Here is a 27,413-nt window from a genome sequence, read left to right as displayed (position 1 = left end):
TGTATGTATGTATGTATGTGTAAAGTGAGTTTAAATTTCTTTTAAATATTTCATGTATATTTCTTGAATTACTTAGTGAAATATTTCTCGACCTCATCCATCGATCAGTACTTAGTGAAATTATCGATAGAATATTTCAAGTTCATTTCTTGAATTACTTAGAGGATATTACTCGACCTCGTCCATCGATCGGTACTTAGTCAAATGCTCGCAAATATGTGGATTATTTAGATAATTTTTTAAGGGTTTTATTTGTATTCATATTTTAGTTACGATGGACCCGCGACACACAGACGCGGAAGACGAACAGTTCTTGTTGAATATGATTGGCGAAGGTCAAGGAGATGTCGCTGAACAAGCTGATGATGGCAGCAATACCGACATATATTTGAATATGTCCGGTGATGGAATTGAGGCACCATCTATTCAGGATGACGCTGCTGCTGAACAAAGTGCTAATGTACATATCACAACTATAATTATTTGTAGTGACAATCATATTTTCATCTGAATCTATATGAATACTATGAATGTTTTTTATAGCCGTCTGGATCATCGTCGCAGCAGAAAAAGACGAAGCGAGGCCCAACAAAAAAACTGGAAGGGCGGTTCATTATAACGGAAGTTGGTCCAGATGGCGAACCGATCGCTCCAGAAGCTGCCGCCAAAAAATTCATAAGACAATCCGGATGTATTGTCAGGGACCACATCCCGATTAGCTTCAGGCTCTGGAAAGCTTCCAATCCAAGCGAGGAACGGGATGCGGTACCCGAAAGAGAAAAAGAATGGTGCTGGCGGGAGCTTAAGAAAAACTTCACGGTTCCAGCTGATTCCGAAGAGATATGCAAGCGCTGGACCCTGAGTAAGATGGCCGAACAACTGCGATCATTCAAGAAAATTTTGACGAAGAAATATATCAAGACCAGGACCACACCCGTATTTACCGGCGAGCTCGAAAAGCTCAGGGGTCACTGGGATGCATTTGTGGAATACAAGTCTTCAGAGCTTGGGCTTCAGAAGGTGCAGAAGGCCAAAGACAACGCCTCGAAGAAAGTGTACCATCACACTCTAGGCCAAGGAGGCTACAAGCTTGCAGTACCCAAATGGGAGAAGATGGAGCAGGATCTGCTTGACAGAGGCATCCAACCTGCGACCATGAACTGGCCTGAAAGGTCAAGGACCTGGTTTTATGGTCACGGGGGAAGCTTGGACCCATTGACTGGTGACTGCATCTATGGGCCAAACATCCAGCGAGCAGCCCAGAGACTACAGGAGGCCATACAAGCAGCGGCCGAGGGAACATTCCAGCCGGATAGAGAGAGGGACGAGCTGACTTACGCCCTTGGGAATCCAGAGCATCCGGGCCGCACAAGAGGCAAAGGCGTGGTTCCGTGGAAGTATGGGTTCAGGGATTACATTGATTCATATAGAAGCCGGCAAAGAAGAAAGAATGATGAGCGGGAGCACCTGGGAAGGCTAGAGGAACGGCTCATGTCACACGATCAAAGACTGGAGGAAGAGGTTGAACGCCAAGTGGCCGTAGCAATGAGCCAGCAACAGCAAGCGCAAACGTTGCCTCTAGAGCCTAGTGTCGCAGCCGATCACCTGTCTCAGCAGAAAAGCAGCTGCGCTTCCACAGACGTCGCCGCCGCCGAGCCCACGGGGATCCAGGCCGCAGTTGAAGCGTCGGCCCCGCAGCGATTTCCAGTGGATGAGATCACCCACCGGACACCTTGTGACCTGCAGACTGCCGTTAAGAACTTAATGTTCACTGTTGCGTACGGTACCGCCATGCCAACCGAACCAGGCGACGTGTACCACGGGCAGCAAATTCCGCCTAGATACACAAGAGTTGGCGTGGAGCAGGTGTGCCAGGGTTGGGAGATGCTCGAGCTTGATATTCCTGGAGGCGATGGGGAGAGGACACTAGCAGAAGCCATTCATGGCTACATCCTATGGGATAAGAGCTACATTGTCCTAAAGTCGGATGATCAAACACCAAGACCGGCATCTCAGCATGCCTCTCCAAGACCGGCATCTCCGCAAAACTCCCCAAGGGCAGCACTGTCTCGGCAAGGTTCACCGGCACATTCTCCATCACCATCATCTCATGCGCCGATGAACACTCAAGCATCACCGTCGCCTCCATGGTCACCCCCTCCGCCGCCGGCAAAGAAGCAGAAACGGCCGCCGGCAAAGAAGATAGCTGCACCGGCTAGGGAGCCTCCAAAGAAGAAGAAAACCAAGGAGGCTCCTATTAAACCCTGGGACATGAGCCTTGAAGAATGCGATCGGATAACTCAAGAAAGAGTTAAAGAGCACTTCAAGCCGAAGCCGAAGCCGGAGCCCGAGAAAGTCATAAATCCGATAGATTTGAAATTTTTTAAGGGAATGTGCGAAACAAATAAGAGAAAATTCATTCCGAGAGACCCCCCTTCAGACTACGAACGCACAATTATCAAAACTACTGAGAAAAAGAAGAGACAATCAAAGTCGTCGTCGTCCGACGTTCCACAGCTCGGAGCCCAAAAGAAACAATCAATAGAGCCTCTCGTAGTGGGACAGACGACGCAAGAACAAGACTTTGTTACATTTCTGAAAGAATCAAACCTGACGGCCGCTCAGATTGCAGGGGGAGAAGATATTCCAAAGGCCGATGTGGTCGTCAAATGGACGTTTGAGATCGGCAAAACTCTTGTACCCCCCGAAGTAGTGTCTGTGCTTCCAACGCAAATGTATAAGCTGCACCAGCACTACATGCGTGCGATGGCCGATTGCATCTTCATGTAGGGCGCAAAGATTAAAGATGACGATTTCTTACGGGGGGAGGCCATTATATGGATAAACTGGGAAGAAATTTACCAACTATTCCATCAGGAGGCCCTCGACATCTCTATGGTCGGCTTGTGGGTTCTGTAAGTATTTTACTCTCCTTACGTATTGTTTTGCATGATCTCAACATACTGATCTCTTGATTTATTCGGTATCATGTAGAATGGAGATACATACTTGCATCAGAAAGGGATACTCTCACCTCGGCTTCATCGACCCAATTACTTGTAATTGGAGGCTTCTATGGGACAATCCCGATGACATATTCCAAAACTTGTTCAAGTACATAAGCGTTCATCACAACAAGCAAATGATATTGTTTCCTTACAACTTTGCGTGAGTGATTCCTTCTGTCTAACTCTTTCTATTCTATAATCGAATTGTTTAAACCTTAACTACCAAAAACTGCCTCCGTATAATCTTGCAGTGAACACTTTGTCCTAATTGTCATAATTTCCGAGAAGAGCCTACCCGTGGTTATGGACTCATTGAGGAAACCTCCAGAACAATACGAAAATCTTCTTAACATGATGAAAAAGTAATTCTACCACTACTCCGTCCATGACCGATAATTTGAATCACTTTGTTACTTGACTATAATTGTTCTAATCATGCACAGGGTTTGGAAAGAATTCGCTAAAAATCATCCAGGCAAATTTGACAAGGAATTGAAGATCAAGACAGATTTTCCGGTACGCGCTTGGATGATTCGTTGCACGATTCATTAGTTTTATTATATATTCATGTAAATACCTGATAATTTCTTCTCTCTTAAAGTGTATGAGGCAGAAACCAGGCACTGTATTGTGCGCATACTATGTATGCGAGAACATCCATGGTCTGGTAGGTCCTCTAAAGGGCTGGACAGATTGGGAGGAGGAAGTAAGTAAAAAAACTTGTTAATATTTGAACTCGTATTTTAATTAGTCGAAATTAATTATCCCCTTTTTCCATAGGTCGGGGAGATGCGCGATAAACTCATACCGGAGGAAAAGATTATGGCGATTCAAGAACAATTCTCCGGATTTATTGTTGAGCAAGTTCTCGATCCAAAAGGCGAATTCTACTATGATGGAATATCTAATATTGACAATCACAGTAAATATGACAATATACGCGTATATATGTAATTAAGAACGAATATAACTATGTAAATATATATGTGTGTCTATGTATTAAATTTCTATTTATGAGTATGTATGTATGTATTAAATTTCCAAAAGGCGAATTCTACTATGTAATTAAGAACGAATATACCTATGCAAATATGATGGAGTATGTATGTATTATATATATAAGCACTCCAATAATATATATGTGTATATATATATATTTATATAATATTGGTCCTAGACATTTTCATATGTAAAGGAATTCACATGTATAGATATGTGTATACATATATATATAAGTGAATTAATTTATATATGAAAACTATCTAGGAGAAATATTATATAAGTAACTATATATATATGTATATATTAGTGGAGATCATACACACTGAATTCCAATACATAAGTTTAATTGAAATGCAAAAGTATAATTGAAATAGAAAAAGAATTGAGAAAAGAAAAACATGAAAAAAAAAGAGACCTTTTGTCCCGGTTGGTAACACCAACCGGGACAAAAGGGTGCGCCAGCCACGTGGGCGCTGGCTGCACCTTTTGTCCCGGTTGGTGTTACCAACCGGGACAAAAGGTCCTCTTTTGTCCCGGTTGCCACACCCGGGACAAAAGGGCACCCCCTTTTGTCCCGGACAGGCGTTCCCGGTTGGGAAACCGGGACAACAGCGGTTTCCCAACCGGGACAAATCAACGTTTTTGTAGTAGTGATATTACCAATCTGTACCCTTTTTTGCCCACATTGCTCGTTAGTCAATCATTGGACCTGTGGTGTAACGCATATATATTCCTTTGGAATGGTTTCCATTAGCCAAACCAATATATATAGTAGAATAAAGAAGGAAAATTCTGTTGTGTGTCATCTCCTCACAATACGCACACAATGCACACACAATGCCACATTTTTCTGAAAAACTCTAATATGAACAACGGTATGCACATATCTGGAATGAGGGGCACCAGGATCAGCAGCCGGTAAAGCTACCTCTAACAATGTTGAGGTTGCCTTGCTTTAGGTGCTAGAACCGTCTGGTCGACAGAGATGAGGATGGGCACGAGATGCAGTGAGTATCATGTGTCCTTGCCCTTGACAAACCTGGCTTGCAAGTTCAGGAGGACACCGTAGTGCTTCTTTGTGATCCACGATGCTTGCTAGTTAGGAAGAGTGATTGCCTCGCCATGTAATAAGAAGGATGGAGGAACAAACTAATAGCTTCTATTTTACCATGTGAAGATGGCATAGAGGAGCTCACCTGCCAAAGTTGAGTTTAGATCTAGTACTACAGGATGCTGATGTTGGATTTACCATCATTGCCACTCATGCCTCTTATAATAGTGACGACATCTATAAGAGCCAGTTATCTGTTACCAGTTACCACCGATTTGAATAATTTATTTCTAAGTTTTCCACTAATAAAGCAAAAGTGTCATCCACATTATCCACGCAACTCAACTTTTCCACTGGTAGTTAATCTGCCAACAAGTCAAATATCTCTTATACGTAGACACCATCTTCACAATTCATCAATAGGAAGAACCAATATACTTAGTTCCCTGACATGTTATAATGTAACACATGAGAAAATAGAAGGAGGTGGTGCAAGCTTAAAACAAGTCGAGCCTTTATGACGAATCTGGCTCGTTTAACCACCTATTGTACCAGTCAGCATGGTCTCCAACATGTTACCAATCTCAGTCGATATATTTTCCTTAAGTGCCAAGGTTTTTTTGTTCACATGATCCAAACAGTAAGTCGTTTGACCACTAGCGTAGTATATATATTCCTTTAATTTGGAATTGATGGCCTTGGTCAAAATGCTGATATACTTGAATTCGAAAGTAAAATTTTAAATAGTTGCTTTAAGTTGGCTTCTCGATATGCGCGCACGCACACACAATGTGTGTGCTTACACCCATGCCATATTTTTGCTGGAGAAATGAGGAAGAACATATCCTAGCTGATTGGTTATATGGATGGAATGAAAGGCACCAGGGTTAGCATTACATCTTTGTAGTATTGATGACTCGGTTGGTGTGAGAAATTCTGCTTGGCGAACAACTCGATATTCACAATCGGGGCTTCTAATCAAGTTTGACTTGAACCCTTGCAACAAATACACCATTACTCTCTGCTCTATTGCTTAACAGCCATGCACAACATGATTGACATTGCCAAGAGGTCTATATCTATGTACAAATTGAAGAATACAAGCAGAATGTAAAAATCCAATCTGAAATTTCATATGTGTATGAAATATTGAAATATAAGAAGAGAAAAAGGTTCTAGTTCTTCAATCGGATGGACTCTTTGTCAACAGATACAACAAACAGAATAAAACATATATAGCTGCTGATAAAGAAATGTTTGTCATTACAGCTATTATCTGGGTGTGGTTATTGGGACTAGTAGGAGCAGCCATTACTGGATGGGTTGATGTGGCGGCGGATAGGCATCACCGAGCAGCAAACTCATGGTAAACGTTAGGGGTGCGTGGTGGTGTATCCATGGGCGAGCGGGGAACCTTGCAATGTGTGGATTCCTAGGAGGCACAGACTGACGGCCGTGTGGTTGGTCTAGACAGTTTGGCTTCGGACAATTTAGATTGACAATGTTTTTTGGGACGGAGATAGTATTAGTTTCATTCGGGTGCGTGGATGGAGCATGTAATTTTCCAGTGTGCCATTTCTTTGTGTGTTTTGCACCCACCAACGAGACCATTGTATTTCCGGTATGAGTTTTTCAACAGCTGGCAAGTTATTATTATGTACCTTTCCTGTGACTTATAGGATAACACATAGAGAAATGAACTTCCCTGTGTTTTGTGGAAACCCACTGCAGGTTAATGCCTATTTCTCTGTTAGTTACATCATAACTGTCAAACAAAATCATTGCCCACAGCGATATTCCTGCTTCCAGTAGTGAGTAGTGACTGGGCCAGTGCCACATTGACAAAAGATCAACTAGAGCTGATCAGAGATCAGCCAGCCTGCATTACTCCCGCTCTCAGTCGGCATTCAGACATTCAGACGTTCACATCGCAAGGTAGCAACATGCCAGTTATATGTGAGATCGTGTTGCTGTTTTTCTTTTTTTCATTAATTGGAAGCATGACCAAATCTCTTCAGCGTGCCATGCGGAGGAGACAGGGACTGGCGATGTCTTATTAGTACTTAGGCATCTGCTTGTGCAAATCAGAGAAGTCTGAATGGTTAGAAACTATTTACTGGGGGACTTAGTTTCATAATTTCTCCCGGTGCCTTCCATTCTCAACAATTGTTGCTATAATTTCCTCTGAATATGTGGGGAAAAAAGCCGGGCTAATTGAGCAAGCTGGCTCAAGTCCTTACCTACCTTTGGCACCTTCGTACAAGTAAGCACACCAATCTCAGCTCATATATACTCCTTAAGTGTCTACTTGTTCACATGGTCCAAGATAGGAATATGGTTGGACCAGCAGTGGCGTAACAGTACACCTCCCTATATATTTCCTTTGGAATAGGTGGCATTGGCCATCGGTATAGTAGAATAGTGTGGAGGTGGTCGCTAACGGGCAGAGTCGATGGAGATGTTTGAAAGTGATTGGGTGCTCTAGCCTAAGAGGGGGAGGGGGTGAATTAGGTAACTTAAAACTTTAACCTATGGTTTCAACTAGTTTGCACAAAACTTAAACTAACACTACTAGAAACCTAACCTAGACCAACAGGGAAAGACTAATAGCCAACAAACAGTTGGGAAAATTACGTATGGCCAACAGTTATGATGTTTCCAAGAGTTACAAACTAACCTCTTGGCTTTGTATGCAATGGCCAACAGTAGAAAGTATTTCGGACGGTTATTTAGTGCCCTGTTGGCAACTTAGTCTAGATAGCCAACAGGGAAGAGTATTTCCCAACTGTCTCAATATTACACATGGCAAATAGTAGTTATAGCCAATGGTTAGATAATTACCAACAGTGTTATAACTACATATGGCTATTCTATGAACCATGGCCGACGGTAACTATTTTACCTGTTGGCTTATGTACCAAATAGCCAATGGTTCAATATTTCACCAATAGTGTAATGTAACGAGTAAATTGCATCCATCATACAACAACTTGGCAGGTGGGTGCAAATTGGTCCAACAACATATATAGTGCTCAATTTAGTACAATAACTTGATAGTTGGGTGCAGATTGATCCAATAACTTAGAAAATGATTATTTTAGTTGCAAAAACATGGTAAATTGGTACATTCACAGTTCAAACATTACACGACAATATATTTGCTAACGTCAAGTCACAATAAAGAGTATATTCACGTCGGAACGTATTATTTGACCGTAGATTTTTGTGTCGCAATGGACACCAATAATTTTATTCTCAGAATAAATTAATTATGGTTTTTACTAAAATAATATATTATTTAACCACCATTACAACAGCAAGATATTAAGCAAAGTAGATGATTGTCAATAATTCTTAAATTTTATAAATGGAAATTATTGATGGTGATCCAATTGTTGCTTTTCAATTATGTACACTTTTTTATTAGTTCAAATGCAAAGAAATTTTAGAATTACACCATTATTAGCATCACTCAAACACTGAAGTCGATATGAGAGACCTTGAAATCTAATGTTTCTTCTGCGCTTCTGCTCATGTATTCAACAATGCTCATGTTTGTTTCTGTTTATTTCGCTCATTTTTCTTTAACGAATATATGAGGCTTTAAAAATATATATACCAAGATCCTAAAAGATATCAATAGTTTGTATCAACATATTGACTATTTTAATTTAACAGTGCATATAATCAAACATATCGGAAACAGTGAGGGTGAATTTTTCAATATTGACAATCAAATTAAATATTTTAATTAAAATTAAATAAGTATAAAAAAATAACTAATGTAAAGACATAACATTAATTTCTAAACAGTGAGTGTTTTTTATCTTGGCCAAATACATTGCCACGCAAGCGCAGCACAAAAATCAATGGTCAAATAATACTTAATAATTTGTCTTAACATGAATATACTCTTTGTTGACACTTTGTGTTAGTTACATTGTCGTGTGATGTTTGGATTGTGAGTGCACCTATTTGCCAAGTTATTATATTAAGTTGGGCATTTTACAAGTTGTTGGACCGATCTGCACCCACCTATCAAGTTATTGTACTAAATTGAGCATTTTACAAGTTGTTGGATTAATTTGCACCCACCTAACAAGTTGTTGTATGTTGGGTGCAATTTAGTCTAATGTAACTTATGGTTATAAGTAGGAATAACCAACACTTTTCATGGATACGTGGATGAGGTCTGATGCTGGAAGACGAAACGAACGGCAGGTGGGCTGATGATGAATGAGCTGAATGGATGAGATGGAGCGTGGGAGGGCCATTAATTAGGGAGAGCTAATTATGTAAACAATTAATATTTGATGGAATATTATTTGGGTGCCGTTAATTCTCAAGGATTATCCATATAATTGTGTTTGTTTTTCTTCTCGTATAATTTATGAGTAAATTGCACTCATCATACAACAACTTGGTAGGTGGGTGCAAATTGGTCCAACAACTTGTAAAATGCTCAATTTAGTACAATAACTTGATACCTGGGTGCTGATCGATCCAACAACTTAGAAAGTGCTTAATTTAGTACAATAATTTAGTAAATTGGTTCATTCACAGTCCAAATATTACACGACAATATTTTTGCTATCGTCAAGTCACAATAAAAGTATATTCGACCGTAGATTTTTGCATCGCAATGGACACCAATAATTTTATTCTCAAAATAAATTAATTATGGTTTTATTAAAAATATTATATTATTTAACCACCATTACAACATCAACATATTAAGCAAAGTAGATGAACGTCAATAATTCTTAAATTTTATGAATGGAAATTATTGATGGTGATTCGGTTGTTGCTTTTCAACTATGTACAATTTTTTATTAGTTCGAATGCAAAAAAAAGAATTACACCATTAGCATCACCCAAACACTGAAGTTGATAAGAGAGAACCTGAAACCTTAGGTTTCTTCTGCGCTTCGGCTCATGTATTCAACAATGCTCATGTTTGTTTCTGTTTATTTAACTCATTTTTTCTTTCTAACAAATATATGAGGCTTTAAAAATATATGTACCAAGCTCCTAAAAGGTATCAATAGTTTGCTTCAACGTATTGACTTTTTTAGTTCAACAGTGCATATAATCAAACAAATCGTAAATAGTGAGGGTGAATTTTTCAATATTGAATATCAAATTAAATAGTTTTAATTAAAACTAAATCACTATACAAAAATAATTAATGTAAAGACCTAGCACTAATTTCTAAATAGTGAGGGTTTTTATCCTGGCCAAATACATTGGCACGCAGGTGCAACACAAAAATCAATGGTCAAATAACACTTAATAATTTGTCCTAACATGAATATACTCTTTATTGATATTTTGCGTTAGTTACATTAACGTGTAATGTTTGGACTGCGAATGTACCTATTTTTCAAGTTATTGCATTAAGTTGGGCATTTTAAAAATTGTTGGACGGATCTGCACCTACCTGTCAAGTTATTGCACTAAATTGAGCATTTTACAAGTTGTTGGACCAATTTGCATCTACTTGACAAGTTGTTGTATGATCTGTGCAATTTACTCTTTATGGATTACACGGTTATTTATTTGTGTAAACTATATTTTTCTTAATTGAATATTTTAATAATATATTTTATACTGTTTTCTTATGAATGAATACATGAATACTAAACCTTAGCCAACCTACCAAATGAATTTGAAATGTCACCAGCTTCGCAATTTAAATGAGAGAATTAATTTAATGTGTACAATCCTTTTACAATCCAAGCGGCTAAAATTTTTGATTGTTTCATATTACATATTCAATGTTGCAACAGTCATTCATCGATTTTATGAATAATGAAACTAACAACGAAATACTAATGTTATTTATCCATATTTGGAAACATTACACATACAAGCGATAATCTTGTGGGTCTAGCTAGAGTGAGTTTACTTCCTACTATATGACCTAGTGGTATAGCCGAGTAGTACGATCCAGTCGTGTGATTTTAAGGGCCAGTTTGGCAGGGCTTCTACTAGCTCCAGCTGCACCTGTTTCACACAAGCTGAGACTTCACCCCATAAAGCCGTTTTGGAAGAAGCCCTCCCAAACCATGCCTATAATATGTGAAACTAAGTTTTAGATGTAATTTTGCAATATAAATATTTTTGGGTGACTTGATATATAGACTAGTTATATGAGCTCTTTTGTGGTTGTTGGATGGTACTTTCAGGTACTTTGCAACATAAATATTTTTTTCTTGAAAACTATATAGACATAGATGCAAACAACAATAATATGACAGGTGAAAAAAATACGTTTGATTAATTATAACACATAAACGCATAGGCCAAAGTTTATTTTATATATAGTCATAATTTTCAATCTCTCGGAAGCTGATATTTCTACTGATAAAAAAACATATATGATAGGCGGGAGACCGAATATTTTTAGCGTGAAACGAGTAATCGCACCCAAAGTACGCTGCCGGGGGAGTAATTTCAGCGCCAAAGGAAACAGTCCCGCCAAATCACGCCGCCACATACCCTAAAATCCCTCCACGATAAACAAACTGCCGCATTCTGTCTGTTTGTATTCTGCCTCTCCGCCTCTCCCTCAACCAACCTAATCGTGAGATTGGTGAGCATCCGAGAGGCGAGCTAGTGGCGGACCGGCCGGAGAAGGCCAGCTGTTCACCGTCATCGAGCTTCTGCGGATTCAGAGAGGATCGACGAACGTGCCTCCACTGCCAACTAGCCGCCGCCGTTTCGCCCTTATCACTATACCACAGCCTAAAAATCCCATCGGACGTGTGTTGGCAAAAGTACTAGAATAGCGACGAACTATCAGTCGGTAAAACTTTGTAACAGTCTATCCGTCGGCAATTTAAGTTTTAACGACTGACCATCAGTTGGTGTTTCAATTCAGATATACCATCGAACGGAGTGTCGGCAAAAGCTAATATGGGCCTCAAACCATCTGTCGGCATACATGCAGGCCCATCGTCTGCTCTCGCGCGCAATTTTTCCTTGGGAGCCCATCGGTTAGCTCTGCAAAACCCTAATCCCCACACCCTCGCCCTGTCTTCCCCAAATTTCCCCGCCGCTGCGCAGTCGCCCCAACCCAAATCTCATCCACGCGCACTCGGCGCTCTGCCCAAATTGGTGCGCGCGCTCGACTCCTCCCCGGAATCTTCACCTGCCCCTCTGCTCTCCCAAATCTCACAAGCCGCCAAACTGCTCCTCTCCCAAATCTTCACCGTCGCGTAAGACCTTGCAGACCTTGCACTCCTGCCGGCCGTCCATCCAGTCCAGGAGCCGCCGCCCACGGGAGAGCAGGAGACCGGAGCCGCGAGCGCGTCCAGGGGAGAGGAGCCGCACAGCCGCGTGCCCAGGGGCACGGCCGCACGCGGGAGAGGACGCGGCAGCCGGGCCTCCGCGCCGCGAGTGCGTCCAGGAGCCGCGCCGCCGCGTGCCCTGGGGCGGGGCCTCGCGGGGAGAGGATGCAGTAGACCGAGCGGCTTTGCACCGCGAGTGCATCCAAGAGCCGCGCCGCCAACCCTAGACCACCACCCAGCTACATCCACCACCGCCAACCCTAGTCCAAGAAGGGGTGATCCTACAACTTGCAATCATTTTCAGAGTTTATCTTGCAATCTTCCTATACTCAGTTGGTTGGCCGCCACATCCATCACCACAAGTGTCAGTACTCAATGTGAATCCTGCAATCTTTAGTCTAATAAATTGGTTCAGTCCACATACATAGTTTACTAGTATCTTGTTCATATATTCACAGAGTTTACTAGTATCTTGTTCATATATTCAGTTGCTAGCAACTTGTAGTATTTTTTTAGTATTTGTATCCAGATTTGGTCTATACTGGACTTCAATTTTAAAACACTAGGCTTGATAGTACCATCACTACTAGAAAACAGGCCTTGAGCACCGGCTGAGAAAGGCCAAAGGCACCGGTTTCCCAACCGGTGCCCCGCAACCGCGACCAATGGCCTCATCTTAAGACACCGGGTTTTTCAACCGGTGCCTTAGACACCCATTGGTACCGCTTGGAAAGACCAACTGGTACCAAAGCATTTTTGGCAAACAAAAAAAATAAACAGGCATCCTGCTGCCCGCGCTCGGCCCCGAGCTCCTGCTGCCGGCACTCGGGCCCGGAGCTTCGTCTCGTCGCCGTCGCCGCTCCTGCTGCCGCGCTCCGAGCCGCTCGTACCGGCCGCCGCTCCTGCTGCCGAGCTCGGGCCCGCTCCTCCCTTGGCCGCAGCGCCGCCAAGAACCGCCGTCCTCGCGCCCCTGCTCGGACACCGCCTGCACAGAGCGACCGCGACTCCAGATCCGCCGCGGGCCGCCGCTGCTCCGACCGAGATGGCCCGCCGGCGTGCTGCTCCGCGTGAGCCAGGGCTCGAGCGCCCCCTTCCGGCGTGCTGCTCCGCGTGCCAGGATCCCTGCCGGTGAAAAAAAAATGAAAACCAGTGCAGGATTTGAGGTGAAGATGATGACTGACCTGGCCAAGATCCGCCGTTGTCGTAGCTCCACCTCGTGTTCTTGGGGTCGCATCCCTTGACGGTCTGCCACTCGTGTCTCTCGATGGCCGGGAAGCAGATCTTGACGGGCAACTCGCCGACGAGGTCCTCCCAGCGCTCCTCGATGAGGTCCATGACGGCGGTGGCCTGGTCGGGCGTGGCGAGCGAGGCGAGGATGGCGACGCAGTTGCCCAGCGCGAACCACCGGAAGTCCCCCGCCCGCACGAGAGAGAGAGGGGTAGAGAGATAGAGCTAGAGAAACGAGAGTGGTAGAGAGATGCGAGAGAGAGGGAGGACGGCCAGCACTTAAAAATATCAGACGCGAGAGGCATGGGTATCGGGTGGTTTTTTTCCACCGGTGCTAATGTCTGCTTCATAAGCACCGGGTTGTGCCACCACCCGGTGCCATTGATGCATGGCCAATTTGGTACCGGCTGATGGATTTAACCGGTGCCTGTCAGTGCATTGGCACCGGTTTGTGCTGTGGCGCGTTTTGCCAATGCTCGGTGCAGGCCAAGAGTACCGGCTATTGATGCAGCCGGTGCTGATGTCTCCCATTAGTACCGGTTCAAGCAACAAGTGGTTCCTTTGGCCTGGATCTTTGGCCTGTTTTCTAGTAGTGCATGTTCTTATACTCTGTTACTTGTACTCTTTAATGCTAGTATTTGACATGGATGAACATCAACTAAAATCTAGTGGGCAGTTAATTTCAAAAGTTTTCTGGTTAAACTCGGTTGTATGTGCTCTAAGTTTACATATTCTTTGTTGAAAAGCTCAGCAGCAACTTGCATGCTTAATTTGAGTTGACTATCTGACTTTGTATCTCCGCACAGCCACCTCCTTGGAGCTTCCTTCACTGATTTGGTTACGGAGATACTGCTGGCTCACCGCAGGTCCATATTGCAGGACAAGGTAAAGAGAATTTCAGATATGAAGCAAAAATTCTTGGGTACCATATGTAATAGTGGATCCTTTTTGAATTTATGCCTGATGCATATTACATTTGTACGAGCAGACCAGTAGCCGAAAGCAATTGACATTATCTCGACATCTACAATATTTGGAGCAGCTGACCTCCTATCAAGAAGTATTTGCGTGAAGGAGCTTGTGTAATGGTATGATTGTGCTTCTCCGATTCCAATGCATTACTGTCATTGCCTTGTTTTAAGCTTCTGATATGTTTTGTGGTTGCACTCTATGTGAAAAGATATAATCTGAAATCTGATTGATCTCATCATGGATAAGTCATGGATCAACAATGAGGCTAGGTACAAGCTGGTTATTTCACAAATATTAAAATTGCTGTGTAGTTAACATGGGAATTGACATAAAAAAATCATATGTAGGCACACCAAGGAATACTTGCAATGTGTGAAAAGTTTTCTAGCTTTTGCATTTAGAAATTCAGCGGTAGGAAACAAGATATTATGCCCTTGTCAAAAGTGTGTTAACTCATTTTGGAAGGTGGCAAGTGTTGTACGTGAGCACTTATAATATGTGATGGGTTTCTAAAAGGGTACCCAACATGGAACTTGCATGGAGAACCTACCTTGTCTGTGAATCATGGGAACTTTGATGGTGTTGAGGTAACCGAGCAATGTAATGAGGATGATGACATATCTTGTTTGCTTAGAGACCTAGCTGCTGGTTTAGATGATAGAGAAGATTTTGAGGACAACAATTATGTTCTAGAACCTTCCGCTGAGCTACTTGCCCTTCAAAAGTTGGTGGCAGATAATAGCAAAGAGTTATTCCCTAATTGCAAGAAATATACACAGCTGTGTTTCCTTATTAGATTATTGCACATCAAACTCCTAGGAGGATGGACTGATAGATCTTTTAATATGCTGCTAGATCTGCTTAATGATGCACTCCCTGAGGGTTCAGCACTCCCTAGAAATTTTCATGAGGCTAAGAAATTGGTGAAATCCATTGGAATTGGGTACATTAATATACATGCTTGTGAAAATGATTGCATTCTATATTGGAAGGATAATTTAGATTTAAATTCATGCCCAAAATGTAAGGTTTCACGGTGGAAATCAGCAAGAAAGAGTCTAGATGGAAAGCATACATATAAGGTTCCTAAGAAGGTTCTTCGCTACTTCCCAATTAAGAAATGTCTCCAAAGGTTATTTCTGTCCTCTAAAACAGCAAATTTAACTAGATGGCATGATGAAGGCCGAAACAAAGATGAACTTCTAAGGCATCCTGCAGATTCACCATTGTGGAAGGACATTGATAAAAAAATCCAGAATTTGCTATGGATAGCCGGAATCTCCGTATAGCATTCGCCGCTGATGGTTTTAATCCATTTAGAACCATGAATGTCAGCTATAGTGTTTGGCCTGGTATTTGTATTCCCTACAATTTATTATGGAGTGGTCAATGTTCACGGAATGTTTGATGCTTTGTTCTCGCTATTTACATGAGACTCAATTTATCCGTCAAGTAAGAAATGATGAAGGTAGTAGTACAACTCCGTTCTTTCGTAGCATCGGTCGAGGGTTGGCTGGAAAAAAAGCATAGTCAATTTAGATCACAAGACGTGGCTGCAAGCTCACAGATATTTTTTGTTCAACTATGGCAACATAGGACCTTACTTGGAGTAAGTTACATAAATCCCTTGACATCAGATATCACTTTCTAGAAACCATGGTAAATAATCGTATCACCTTTGCAGCAAGCATGCTCACTATCTAGCCTCCATTGGTATTCGGAATAGACGAGATATCAACCGTAGACAACATGAATCCTTTCATGAGTGGTTTCGGTTGCATGTAAGTTAAAATGAACTTTAGCACATGTTATTTTAGATGAAGTTCTCATTAAATTTAATTGTAGTATTTCATCCATAACCACAGGTTGAAGAAAGGTGTGAGGAAGTACCAGAGGAGATTAATATTTTAGCTAGGGCTCCAATGATGATTGCACATAAGTATAGTAGTTATACCATAAATGGATTCAATTTCCACACACAGTCCTATGATGAGGGTAGGTCTATTCAAAATAGTTCAAAGTTGGGGACACCCATACAGCAGGCAGTAAGAGCTTTGCTCGTTCGGGCCATGAATTGGTCTTGAAACTATATATATCATTATTTTGGTACATTACAATTTCTTATTTTCAGTCTTGAAAGTTCAATTTTCTTTGTAGGCTGGTGTTCTAGGGCGCCCTCCACGAAGAGATGAACTATATATAAAGACCCAAACAAGGAAAAATGGAGTGCCATTAACGAAAGCAAAACCAATTATTGTAAGTGTGCTTATGAAAATGACTTGTAGTTTGTAGAAATATTTTTTTGTGTGTAACCATACATATTTCATTTGTGCAGAATAAGCTTAAATCCATTGTTGAAGCTCGTCCAGAATTGAAGCAGAAAACAATTCAACAAGGTGATGCATATGCTGCTGCTTGTGGAGAAAAAGAGCCAAGAGGACGTGTTCGTGTTTTGGGCCTCGGACCAACTCCCCAAGATGTTGGTAGCCCGGGGTTGAAGTCTTACAAACCCACAAGGCTTCAAATGGAAGTTCTAGCCCGTAAAAAGGCTGAACGTGAAAATGCAGCTCTACAACAACGCATTGCACAAATGGAGGAAGATATGGAAATAATGTCACAACATGGTTCTAATTCAAGGCATCATGTGGTAAATTATTTCAACAACCTTGAGTTACTTAGAATCATAGTAAAATATAATTAGTTGATGAATAATCTCATAGACATGTAAGCTCATATCAGTAGCGAACAATAATTTTTACAAGCTCATAGCTCCTATTTGCACTACCACTTATTTATCTCATCTTTATAGAGCCCAAGGTCTGAAGAACATGTCGATGAGGCATGTCATAATGCTCAAAATCAAGAAGATGGAGCTTCTGATCACTCTGGTGAGGATGATTACTTGATTGTGAGAAGGCGTGTTGTAGCCCCAACAACAGCCCATCATGATCAAATGAGCCCTGGAGGTGCAGCCCCAACAGTGCAGCCGCGTCGACGCATCCCTGTAGCCCCATCTTCACATGATGAACTTGTAATCTTCTCATCCATGCTATAACTTTTTTTTACATTGATTTATTTGTGGCTCTATCTCATAAATGCATCATTTTCTTTAGGTTGGAAAGGATGTGATATTATATGCCTTGCTGTGATCTGATGTAGCAGTGGCTAAGGGAACAATTATTTCAACTGATCCAAAGAGCACGCTAGTAGATGTGGCTCTTGGAAATCAGTATTGTGAAGTAGTTGTGAATGTTGTGCTGAAAAGGGATATAGTTCTACCTCGTCCTTATGGTTATGTGGAGACTATGGCTGATGCACATAAGATGTCAATTGCATGGCCATACAAAAGAGTACTATACTTATCTTTGCTACATTTTTTTATGTGTCATGAGAGTGACCGCAGCCACTAATTAATTATTTATATTTCTGACAGTTGAAGGTTACCAAAGGATCACAATCTACCCAAGGTACAACAGGTATTTTCTGAATTTTTGCTTTCAGCAAACAGCCCACTCTTCTACTATTACTATTTGATCTCATTTTAGTTCCAGCTTTGGGCGTGTTAGAATTTGTGGTATTCCATTAAGAAAGTACACTTAGTTGTATGAATTACACACTAATTAGCCAATTTTCCTAGGAGTAGGCAAGTCAGCTAGCTGTAGCAACATACAACAGTTTTGTAGATTAATTTTCACTCTTCCTTTTGTTCCTGAAGTTAATTTTCAGCATACTTTTAACTTGTTCAGGTGTGAGGTCTTAGAGGTGGCATGATGGTTGATCATGTAAGCAACAAGGGGATCAGCGCTCATGGACACTTATTTTGGGCAGTGCTTATGGGCATTTTTATTTTGGGTAGTGCTCATTTGGAATATCTAGGTTGGCTTCTATTATTTTGTAAATGTGGGCATGTGGGCTTGTAATGTGGTCTGTGACAAAGCCAACAGACTATCTAGCTAGCTTGACTTGAGCACTGTGACATCACAAATGATGTCTATGATGAAGCTTTGCCAACCAATTATGTATTGTTGAATATATGTAGGATTCATATGAAAACTATGAGCTCTATTTTAGTCAATACTATGTTTGATATCTGTTGGATTCAAATGAAAAACATGATCTATATATCTTTAGCCAAGTGTGCTTGATATGTACTGTTTCAAAAGATTATTGGTTCTGTATGGTCAATGAGGGATTAATTATATTATTTTTTGTGAATGCATAGCGTTGGATTGTTGGTTGCTAAAGAAATTTAGCTACTCACCGTGAGTTGGCATAAACATTGTAACGGATAATCTGTTGGGAATATATGTCAGTTGGTATATCTTTGTATGGCAACAGACTATCTGTCGGTATATCTATGTCAGTCGGTATAAGTTATACCGACGCCACTTACAACGACAAATATGTGGTGTCAGTATACATCTATACCAACTGATAGTCCGTCGGTATAACGGCTTTTACCGACAGATCATCAGTTGGTGTATCGGGGCTGTGGTATAGTGCATCGAGCACGTGCAGGTTCGAGTTGATTGACAGCAGCACCAGCACCAACGCGTCACCCTCGTCTTAATCGCCAAGTACCCCACGCAAGCTGCCAGGCCAGGTGCACAATCATCTTCCTTCCTTTCCCCTCTTTATTCCCTCTGTTGTTTGTGTTGCAGTTTTGTTTCTGAAATCAACATGGAACTCTGATTATACAATCTGATGTTTAATAATTACTACACCTAGGTGGTGATTGCATTGTTCTTTTAGTGTTTGCAGATAACTGATAGATTGTTTTTACTTGGGATTATAGATCAATCTATAATTTCAGAACATTCATGCATTGTGTATACATTTGCTCGAGCCAAATAATTAAATTGTTTGATTGATTGAATTTTAAGTGTAAGTAGTGTACGTACGTACTAGAAAACATACACATTGTGTACAGCATATTGTTCTGAACTTTCACTCAATTTTGTTTATTTATATCTATGATGTTAGCACTCATCCAATCAAATTTAATTTTAATCTGAAACATGCAAATGTTTAGGTCAAATACGATGGGTGAGGATCGTAGTTGGATGTACAATGAACGAAAGGTAGCTTGTTTAGTCGAGCTTGGAAATATGGTTTGGACTCTTTTTTGGACCATGCCTTTTCGTTGCCTGAAACTGCTGTAGATGGGAAATCTAAGTGCCCATGTACTAAGTGTGATTGTCGCCACAAACGTAAAAGGGATGAGATTGAGAGGCACTTATGCCGCAATGGTTTCCAGTTGGGATATGAGAGGTGGACTAACCATGGGGAGCCTGATATACCCCATTCAGCACACTATGATTCTCTACATATCTCAGATAGGATGGATGAAATGCTACTAGATGCTATTGGTGCAGAAGGGGCTAAACCCGGTGAGGAGCCAACTAAAGCTGCAAAAGAATTATATGAATTGCTGGAGGAGGCAGATAAGCCACTGCATGAAAGACCTTGTCAATCCTGATTGTCCATTGTTGCACGACTCATGACTATTAAGTCACAATATAATTTGTCTGAAGCGTGTTACAATGGAATAATGAATCTTATACATGAAGCTGTTGGAGATGAGGATGTCAAGGATCTCCCTACAAACTTCTATAGGTCTAAGAAGTTTGTGCATAGCCTGGGGATGCCATATGTAAAGATCCATGCATGTCCAAAAGGTTGCATGATATATTACAAAGATAATGAAAATAAAGAATCTTGCACAGTTTGTGGTGAATCCCGGTATGAGCCAACCATAGGAAACAATTCTAGGAAAGTCCCACGTAAGGTGTTGCGTTATCTTCCAATTACTCCAAGGCTCCAACGACTATACATGACACAGAACACAGCCAAGCACATGGTCTACCACGCCCAAGCCCGCGACAAGGATGTTATGGTTCACCCATCTGATGGAGAAGCGTGGATAGAATTTGACAAGTTGTATCCAAATTTTGCCAAGGAGGTTAGGAATGTTCATCTAGCCTTGGTTACTGATGGCTTCACACCCTTTGGTTATTCCGCAGCCCCTTACTCATGTTGGCATGTTTTTGTTGTTCCATATAACCTCCCGCCTGAAATGTGCACTAGAAAGGACAATATTATTCTTGCACTTGTTATTCCTGGTCGTGAATTCCCTGGGAAGAGCTTTAATGTCTTCCTGCAACCCCTTGTTGACGAGCTTCTGGATTTGTGGAATAAGGGTGCTAAAACTATAATTGTTGCAAAAAGGAAAACTTCACTATGAAGGCAATGTTGCTGTGGACCATTCATGATTTTCCAGCATATGGCTTAGTATCATGCTGGAGCACACATGGACTACTGGCTTGTCCAATTTGTGGGTCTGACATTAAAACATTCCATTTGAAGCATGGGTATAAACCTTGTTGGTTTGATTGCCATAGGAGATTCCTTTCAGCTACGCATCCATTTCGCAAGAGTGTTAAGTGTTTTCGTAAGAAAACAAAAGTTTATGATCCTCCACCAAAGCGCCTAACTGGCGATCAGATATATGAATAGCTTAATAGCCTAACTCTTGATACGAAAGGTAAGAACAAATATGTAGGGTATGGAAAGCAGCACAACTGGATAGATATAAGTTGTTTGTGGCAATTGCCATACTTCAGAAAATTGGTTCTGCGACACAACATTGACATCATGCACAATGAGAAAAATGTCTCCGAGGCAGTATTGAGCCTATGTCTAGATATTCCAGATAAAACTAAGGATAATGTTAAAGCACGTCTTGACATAGCTGAGATTTGTGACCGCCCAAAATTGCACTTGACTCAGAAGCCCAATGGCACGTGGCAAAAACCGAGAGCACCATATTGTGTTGACAAGGATGATAAATTGGCTATCTTGAAGTGGTTTAAACAATTGAAGTTCCCTGACCGCTTTGCTGCTGATTTAAGTAAATCTGTAAATTTGGATCAGCAGAAATTTATTGGCCTAAAAAGCCATGACTTCACATTATCATTGAGCGCCTCCTGCCAGTTCCATTACGGGGTTTCATCAATGATAAGGAATGGAAGGATATTGCAGAATTATGTTTTTTCTATCGACAATTATGTGCTAAAGAAATTGACCCAGCTCAAATGCGCGAACTTGAGAGGGAGATCCCAGTTTTGCCATGCAAGCTTGAGAAAATGGTTCCACCAGGGTTCTTTAATCCAATGGAACATTTGATTGTGCACCTTCCATATGAGGCAAGGGTTGGTGGTCCTGTAGCATTTCGTTGGATGTACCAACATGAGAGGTATTTATAAGTATCCTAAACCAAAAATATATTTTATTTAACCTTTATATCCTACATCAATTAACACTGCAGTAATATATTAGGTACATGCATGATCTCAAACTGAAGGTGCATAACAAGGCAAGAGTAGAGGGTTCGATTGTTGAGGTGCACACAGTGCAAGAGATGACAGATTTTTTTTCAGGGTGACCATGTTCGTACTAGATGGAAGAGGGTTGATAGATACAACAATGGAGGAACAGAGGTCCACAATGATGGCTGCAGCCTAGATGTGTTCCAATATAAAGGAACCTTGCACGGTAGAGGTGTACTTCGAGACCTCTCCAAAGAAGAGTTGAATGCAGCAAGGCTATACATTTTGACCAACTGCTCTGCTGTAGACCATTTTAGAGAGTAAGTTTACAAATAGTAATTGTCTATCCTTGCTTGGCACAAGTTTGCTAATTTGCACATGTTTTTAGATCATTTGAGGAACAGAAGCGTGTAAAGGTGCCCAATCTATCAGTAGAGGTCCTCGATCAACTGATGAGAGAAGAATTTGTGGATTGGTTTAAGAATACTGTAATAATCTATTTCATCAGCCTTATATCATGTCAACATATATAATTACTAATTCAGATACTAACAAAATAAAACTACTTACTTTTTCTGTAGTGTAAAAAGGACCCCAATGCAGATGAAGACTTGTGGAACTTAGCCAATGGATGCAAATCTAGAGTACTATCATATAGCTCATTTGATGTTAATGGCTATAGATTTAGGTCAGAGTGTTATGAGAATTCACGTGCAAAGTTGACCACAGTGAACTCTAGGGTTTGTTTGTCTTCTTTCACCTCAGATGACCAACAACTCGACTACTATGGTGTTATTGAGGACATTGTTAAGTTGTCCTTTACTGCTGGTAGAAAAATTGAAATGGTACTTCTAAAATGCCGTTGGTTTGACCCAATTAGGGGCCTTAGGTCTGAACCTAAATTAGGATTGGTGGAAGTTAAGTCATCTTCAAGGCTTGCACATTTTGAATCTTTTGCCATGGCTCACCAGGCCACACAAGTTTACTACTTGCAATATCCATCTAAGAGGCATGATCTTCGTGATTGGTCCGTTGTTTACAAGATACATCCAAGAACCTTGAGCAATCCTGATGTGGATGGTTCACATGACCCATCTACTGCAGATATATTTTTCCAGGAAGATAGGTTACAAGGAAGCTTCTGTGTTGACATTGATGGATCAGTTGATGATTTTATTGTATCTACAAATGGTTCAGATGATATCCTAGATCCTGTAGATATTGAAACTATTGAAAAAGAAAGCAGTAATGAGCATTCATTAGACAATAGTTCTAATGATGGTAGTAGTAGCAGCGATGAAGAACAATTGCTTGAAGAAAACAACAACCAGGAACACACTGATGATGAAGAGGAAAACACACATGAGGATGTCACAGAATATGATGTTGATGACTACTAAATGCCTATGTTCCTCTTGTACAAGAAATTCTACTTTACTATTTAACGTTCATGTAGAATACAGAATTATTATGCAGGCTTGGATAAAGATATTACTTATTCAGTATTGTTTTTAATTATGTGTCTATTTAGTACTTATTTTAATGATGGTTTATTATTTAACATCACTTATGTGTCCCCTTATGATATTCGTGCCACCTCTTTATGTTATTTAATAATTTATGAAATGATACTAATTATCATGCATGAAGAGGATGACTGGGCGATTGAATCATAGGCCTGTGTCATCCAGGTCAGAGGGATCCATGCCAAGTGCTCCAAGAGAAAATAACAGGGCTTCATCAAATGAGCAGGCTCAGGATAAAAAGAAAACTCGATCAAGGACTGATAGTGGTGAAAGACTGAAGGAGGCCGACAGACCCACCATCAAGGCTGTTGGCAAGTAAGTAAATTTTTTGCTTCCATAGAAAAATTGTTACTTGTCCCTTTGCTTATTGACAAGATGATTTTTTTAAACATGATGTATTCAGCCATTGGGAAGTGCATCCATACCGAGGTTCTTGCAAACCTCCAACGGTAATGGGCGCTCTAGTTCGTGAGATGTATCCTGATTTTGTTGAAACTGAAAATGGCAAAAGGCCAGTCCGATCATGGGAAGATTACAAGAGGACCAGCACTCATAATGTGCTAGATGATAGAGGAGTCATTTCAGAGTTCTGGGTATGCTTTAGAATTAGCATCTAGCTTAATCTATGTGCAAAGTAATTGTAATGTAAGTACTAGTGTTGCTGCTGTTTAAAATTTGTCTCACTTGCAAACTAACTGTGAACAATGTGATGTGCAGTGGCGTTTCAAGTGTCTCCCAGAAGATAGAGCTGACGCAGAGGAAACTCTGGAGCAAAATTTTAAAACAAGAGTGAGTAATATGTTGAGCGAGGAGAAGCAAGCAGCAACTAAGAAACTGTATGCTAGTGGCAAAGTGCCTCCTGAGGAAGTTGATGCACACGACAATCTTTGGCCAACAAAAGAAGCACTTATTTCTGTTAAGCCAAAAGACTTTACAACTGCGGAAGGTTGGCGCTTGCTATGTGAGCATTGGAGTTCAGAAGCATTTAGGAAGATGTCCTTACGAGGAAAGAACAATAGACAAGCTAATGGAGATGTGTTCCATCGTAGTGGATCAAGAAGCTTGCCAGCAACGCGCCAATATCTGGTAACAATTGGTCGTTACAAATAATTTATAACATCCATAAGTTACATATATATTTAATGTAAATGTGTGAAAGCATACTTACTCCTACTTACCCAGTTACCCTTATTTAAATGTAGGAACTCACAACTGGTGTTGACCCTGGACTCACTGGTGCTTGGCTGCATACACATGAACTGCGCCCAGGGAACAATGATGGTCTAATGTGTAGCCAGAGTGCTTCTGAAAAATGGGTTACCATTGGATTTTTTTTGTCATAGATCTTGTACTTATCCATGGATAATGCTAGCTTATTGATGATGTATTTCTCTCTTTTTCAAAAAGGCACAATACTCAGAAGCAATGGAAACGAAGTACGGACCAAACTGGAAAGCTGAGCATCCCAATTTTGATGCAGCTGTCATTTATGATAATGTGGGGAGAATGCCCCATGGCAAGCTGGGACTTGGTGATGAGGCAATTAGTATTTCTGAGAAGGAAGTAATTAAAACAAGGAAGAGGAGTGCACATCCAATTGTTTCAGCTAGAGAGAAGCGACTTGAAAGGGACATTGAGAATCTGAGAAAGGAGAACAGTATTATCCGTGGAGTTGAGCATGTTGTGCGGGTAATGGTACTCTTGTTGTAACTGTAAGTGCTAAAATAAATATATGTTACTAATCTGAAACTATATATTGCAGATACTGGCTACTAAAGGAGGATTGGACTATGATGCATTAGCTAGTAACTTGGTAATTGTACCTCTGAACTTATCTGGTATTCAGAAAATGACTGCTACATGTAGCATGTAGCGTGGTAATGCAGTTCTTAGAACTGTGAAGGAGATAGTCCATGTTACCTAGCAAATATGTTTAATTTCTTATTTTGTATTCGTACAGGCTACGTTTGAATCTGAAGTTGGTTGCTACTCCAAGCAGCATGAGAGAGATTGTCATGATGTAACTGAAGAGGTTAGTATTATTCACAAATTCAAGAAATATGTAAATATAATGAGAAAGCTGGTTTGATGTGATAATTAATTACTATGAATTGGCATTATAGATTTTTTCGGTCCCTGCTAGAATACAATATGTTTATGAACAAATAATAGAACTGAATCAAACTATGCCCAATTTAATATGATTGGTAGTATGTATTTTCTATGTATTCATGAGTAACTAAAAAGTAATTAAATATCTGCAGGGCAACACTGGTGCAAGAGATGGCAGCCTTGAAGATGAAGAGTATGACAACTATGGTGATGAGGACTATGACCATGATGATGACCAGGACTACAACAATGATGATGAAAATTATGGTCGTGGATTACTCGACGATGATTATGAGTGGTGACGACTAAGGGATATATTGTTCCCATTTGGCATTGGAGGGTGAGAAAAGAAATGTGCGGTGCTCCAGATTTTGGTGGATAGAAGTTTATCTTGTTATGTGTTACAAACAATAGGGTCTGGTTATTTGCAATATTTGTATTGTCGACTACTTTTGCATTGCTATTGAATTTGGATGAACTATGCAATATTAAAGTTCTGTTTACAGAATGCTAATGGAATGTTCATTATATGCAACATGTGTATTATTTGGCCAATTTGGTCATATGAGTTTCATGTGCCAATCATCTGAAATCTAGGTAGATTAAAAAATGGCCACTTATTGGCATAGCCAACAGTTAGATGACCATTGTAAATTCTAAATATGACACTCAAGATAAACTCTCGCTCATACATATAGCCAATGGTGTTAAATTCCCAACAGTTATGAAATGACATAGGCAAATACATTTTCCAACGGGTTAAAGAAAATGTAAAGAAACGAATCCCCAACCAAGCAACCGTTGGCAATTCATGTTGGGCCCACCTTGAAAACAGCCCCTCACCATCTATTTGCCAAGCAAAAAACTGTTGGTAATATACCATGGGTGAAAGAAATTGCCAAGAGTACTCTTGGCAAAAGGGTGAATGGCCGACAAAGGATGCCCAACGGGAGGTTGCCAACGGTATACGCTCGGGAATTACTTTTGCCGACGGTGCAATGTAATGGCCAACAGTTTAATAACTGATGGCTATTCCTACCATCCTAGTAGTGTAGAACGTGCTATCTAAATGTGCAACTACGGTTCTTCTAGTGTGAAACTCCCATCCCAAAAGAGTTTAACAACCTATAGCCAATCCTATCAAGAAACTACTCTATGAAAGTGAAGGCACACAAAGATTACAATACGTAAATGCGGAAGCTTAAAGGAGGGATGAGAGGAAGCAAACTCTTTGACACGAGGATTTATCTCGTGGTTTGGTTAGCCACAAAGGCACATCTACATCCATGTTGTTGAAGCACTCACAAAGAGTATTGCTTCTCGGCAATCAACTCTCTCCCAGGGACACCGAGTCACCACGGTCACCTTGATCCCGATTTCCACTAAGAAGCTTCACCAAGAAGGGTGGGGGACTCCACATCCCCCGCACAAGGATGTCGACGCCGCTCCACACCAAGTCGGAGGGTCGTTGATGTGCCGGCGAGCCACCAATGCTCCAAGGAGCTGGCGCACCGAGATACAATGTTGGTTCACTCTAGAACCACAGCACAAGGCACAACACCTTGCTCTCTCACTCAATTAAGAGCTAACCTAGCACTAACACTCACAAAGTTGTGCTAAGGACTAAAGATTTGATCACTATACTCTTGGATGGCTTGGAGGTGTTCTTGGGTGTGAATGTGACTTCTAGGAACTCCAGCAACTCCAAAATGGCCGGGGAAGCCCACAATCTTGAAGTAGCCGTTGGGGGCATTTCTGCGTAAGCACCGGTCTAACCGGTCACTAATAGCTTGAACTAGCCGTTGGCCCTTTTTGACAAGTTCTGCAGCTGAAATATGGTACCACCGGTGTATCCGGTGATAGCGTCGGTCTAACAGGTGCTAAAGGAACTTTCT

At 41.0% G+C, this 27,413-nt stretch overlaps 1 protein-coding gene and 2 long non-coding RNA genes across 4 annotated transcripts; all 3 read left to right on the top strand.

Moving 5' to 3' along the window:
- The first annotated feature begins 14,309 nt into the window (after positions 1 to 14,309).
- Positions 14,310 to 14,914, top strand: LOC120666128. Its single transcript, XR_005671574.1, has 3 exons — positions 14,310 to 14,465; positions 14,569 to 14,668; positions 14,900 to 14,914. It is a non-coding gene; the product is annotated as an uncharacterized LOC120666128 (long non-coding RNA).
- Positions 14,915 to 16,541: 1,627 nt separating this feature from the next.
- LOC120667863 lies at positions 16,542 to 17,758 on the top strand. Its single transcript, XM_039947853.1, has 4 exons — positions 16,542 to 16,547; positions 16,888 to 17,199; positions 17,362 to 17,583; positions 17,666 to 17,758. The coding sequence occupies exons 1-4, from the start codon at positions 16,542 to 16,544 to the stop codon at positions 17,699 to 17,701; spliced, it is 576 nt and encodes a 191-aa protein (XP_039803787.1). The 3' UTR covers positions 17,702 to 17,758.
- Positions 17,759 to 17,823: 65 nt separating this feature from the next.
- LOC120666127 lies at positions 17,824 to 18,459 on the top strand. Of its 2 annotated transcripts, none has more exons than XR_005671572.1 (3): positions 17,824 to 17,902; positions 17,986 to 18,019; positions 18,299 to 18,459. It is a non-coding gene; the product is annotated as an uncharacterized LOC120666127 (long non-coding RNA). The 2 variants fall into 2 exon arrangements; XR_005671573.1 differs by having other exon boundaries at positions 17,831 to 17,902; positions 17,986 to 18,028; positions 18,299 to 18,366.
- The last annotated feature ends 8,954 nt before the right edge of the window (positions 18,460 to 27,413 follow it).

The sequence above is a fragment of the Panicum virgatum genome, chromosome 3N, assembly GCF_016808335.1.
Source record: "Panicum virgatum strain AP13 chromosome 3N, P.virgatum_v5, whole genome shotgun sequence".
Classification (NCBI taxonomy): domain Eukaryota; kingdom Viridiplantae; phylum Streptophyta; class Magnoliopsida; order Poales; family Poaceae; genus Panicum; species Panicum virgatum.
Note: the sequence above shows the minus strand (reverse complement) of the source record. Positions and strands in the feature narration are given on the sequence as shown.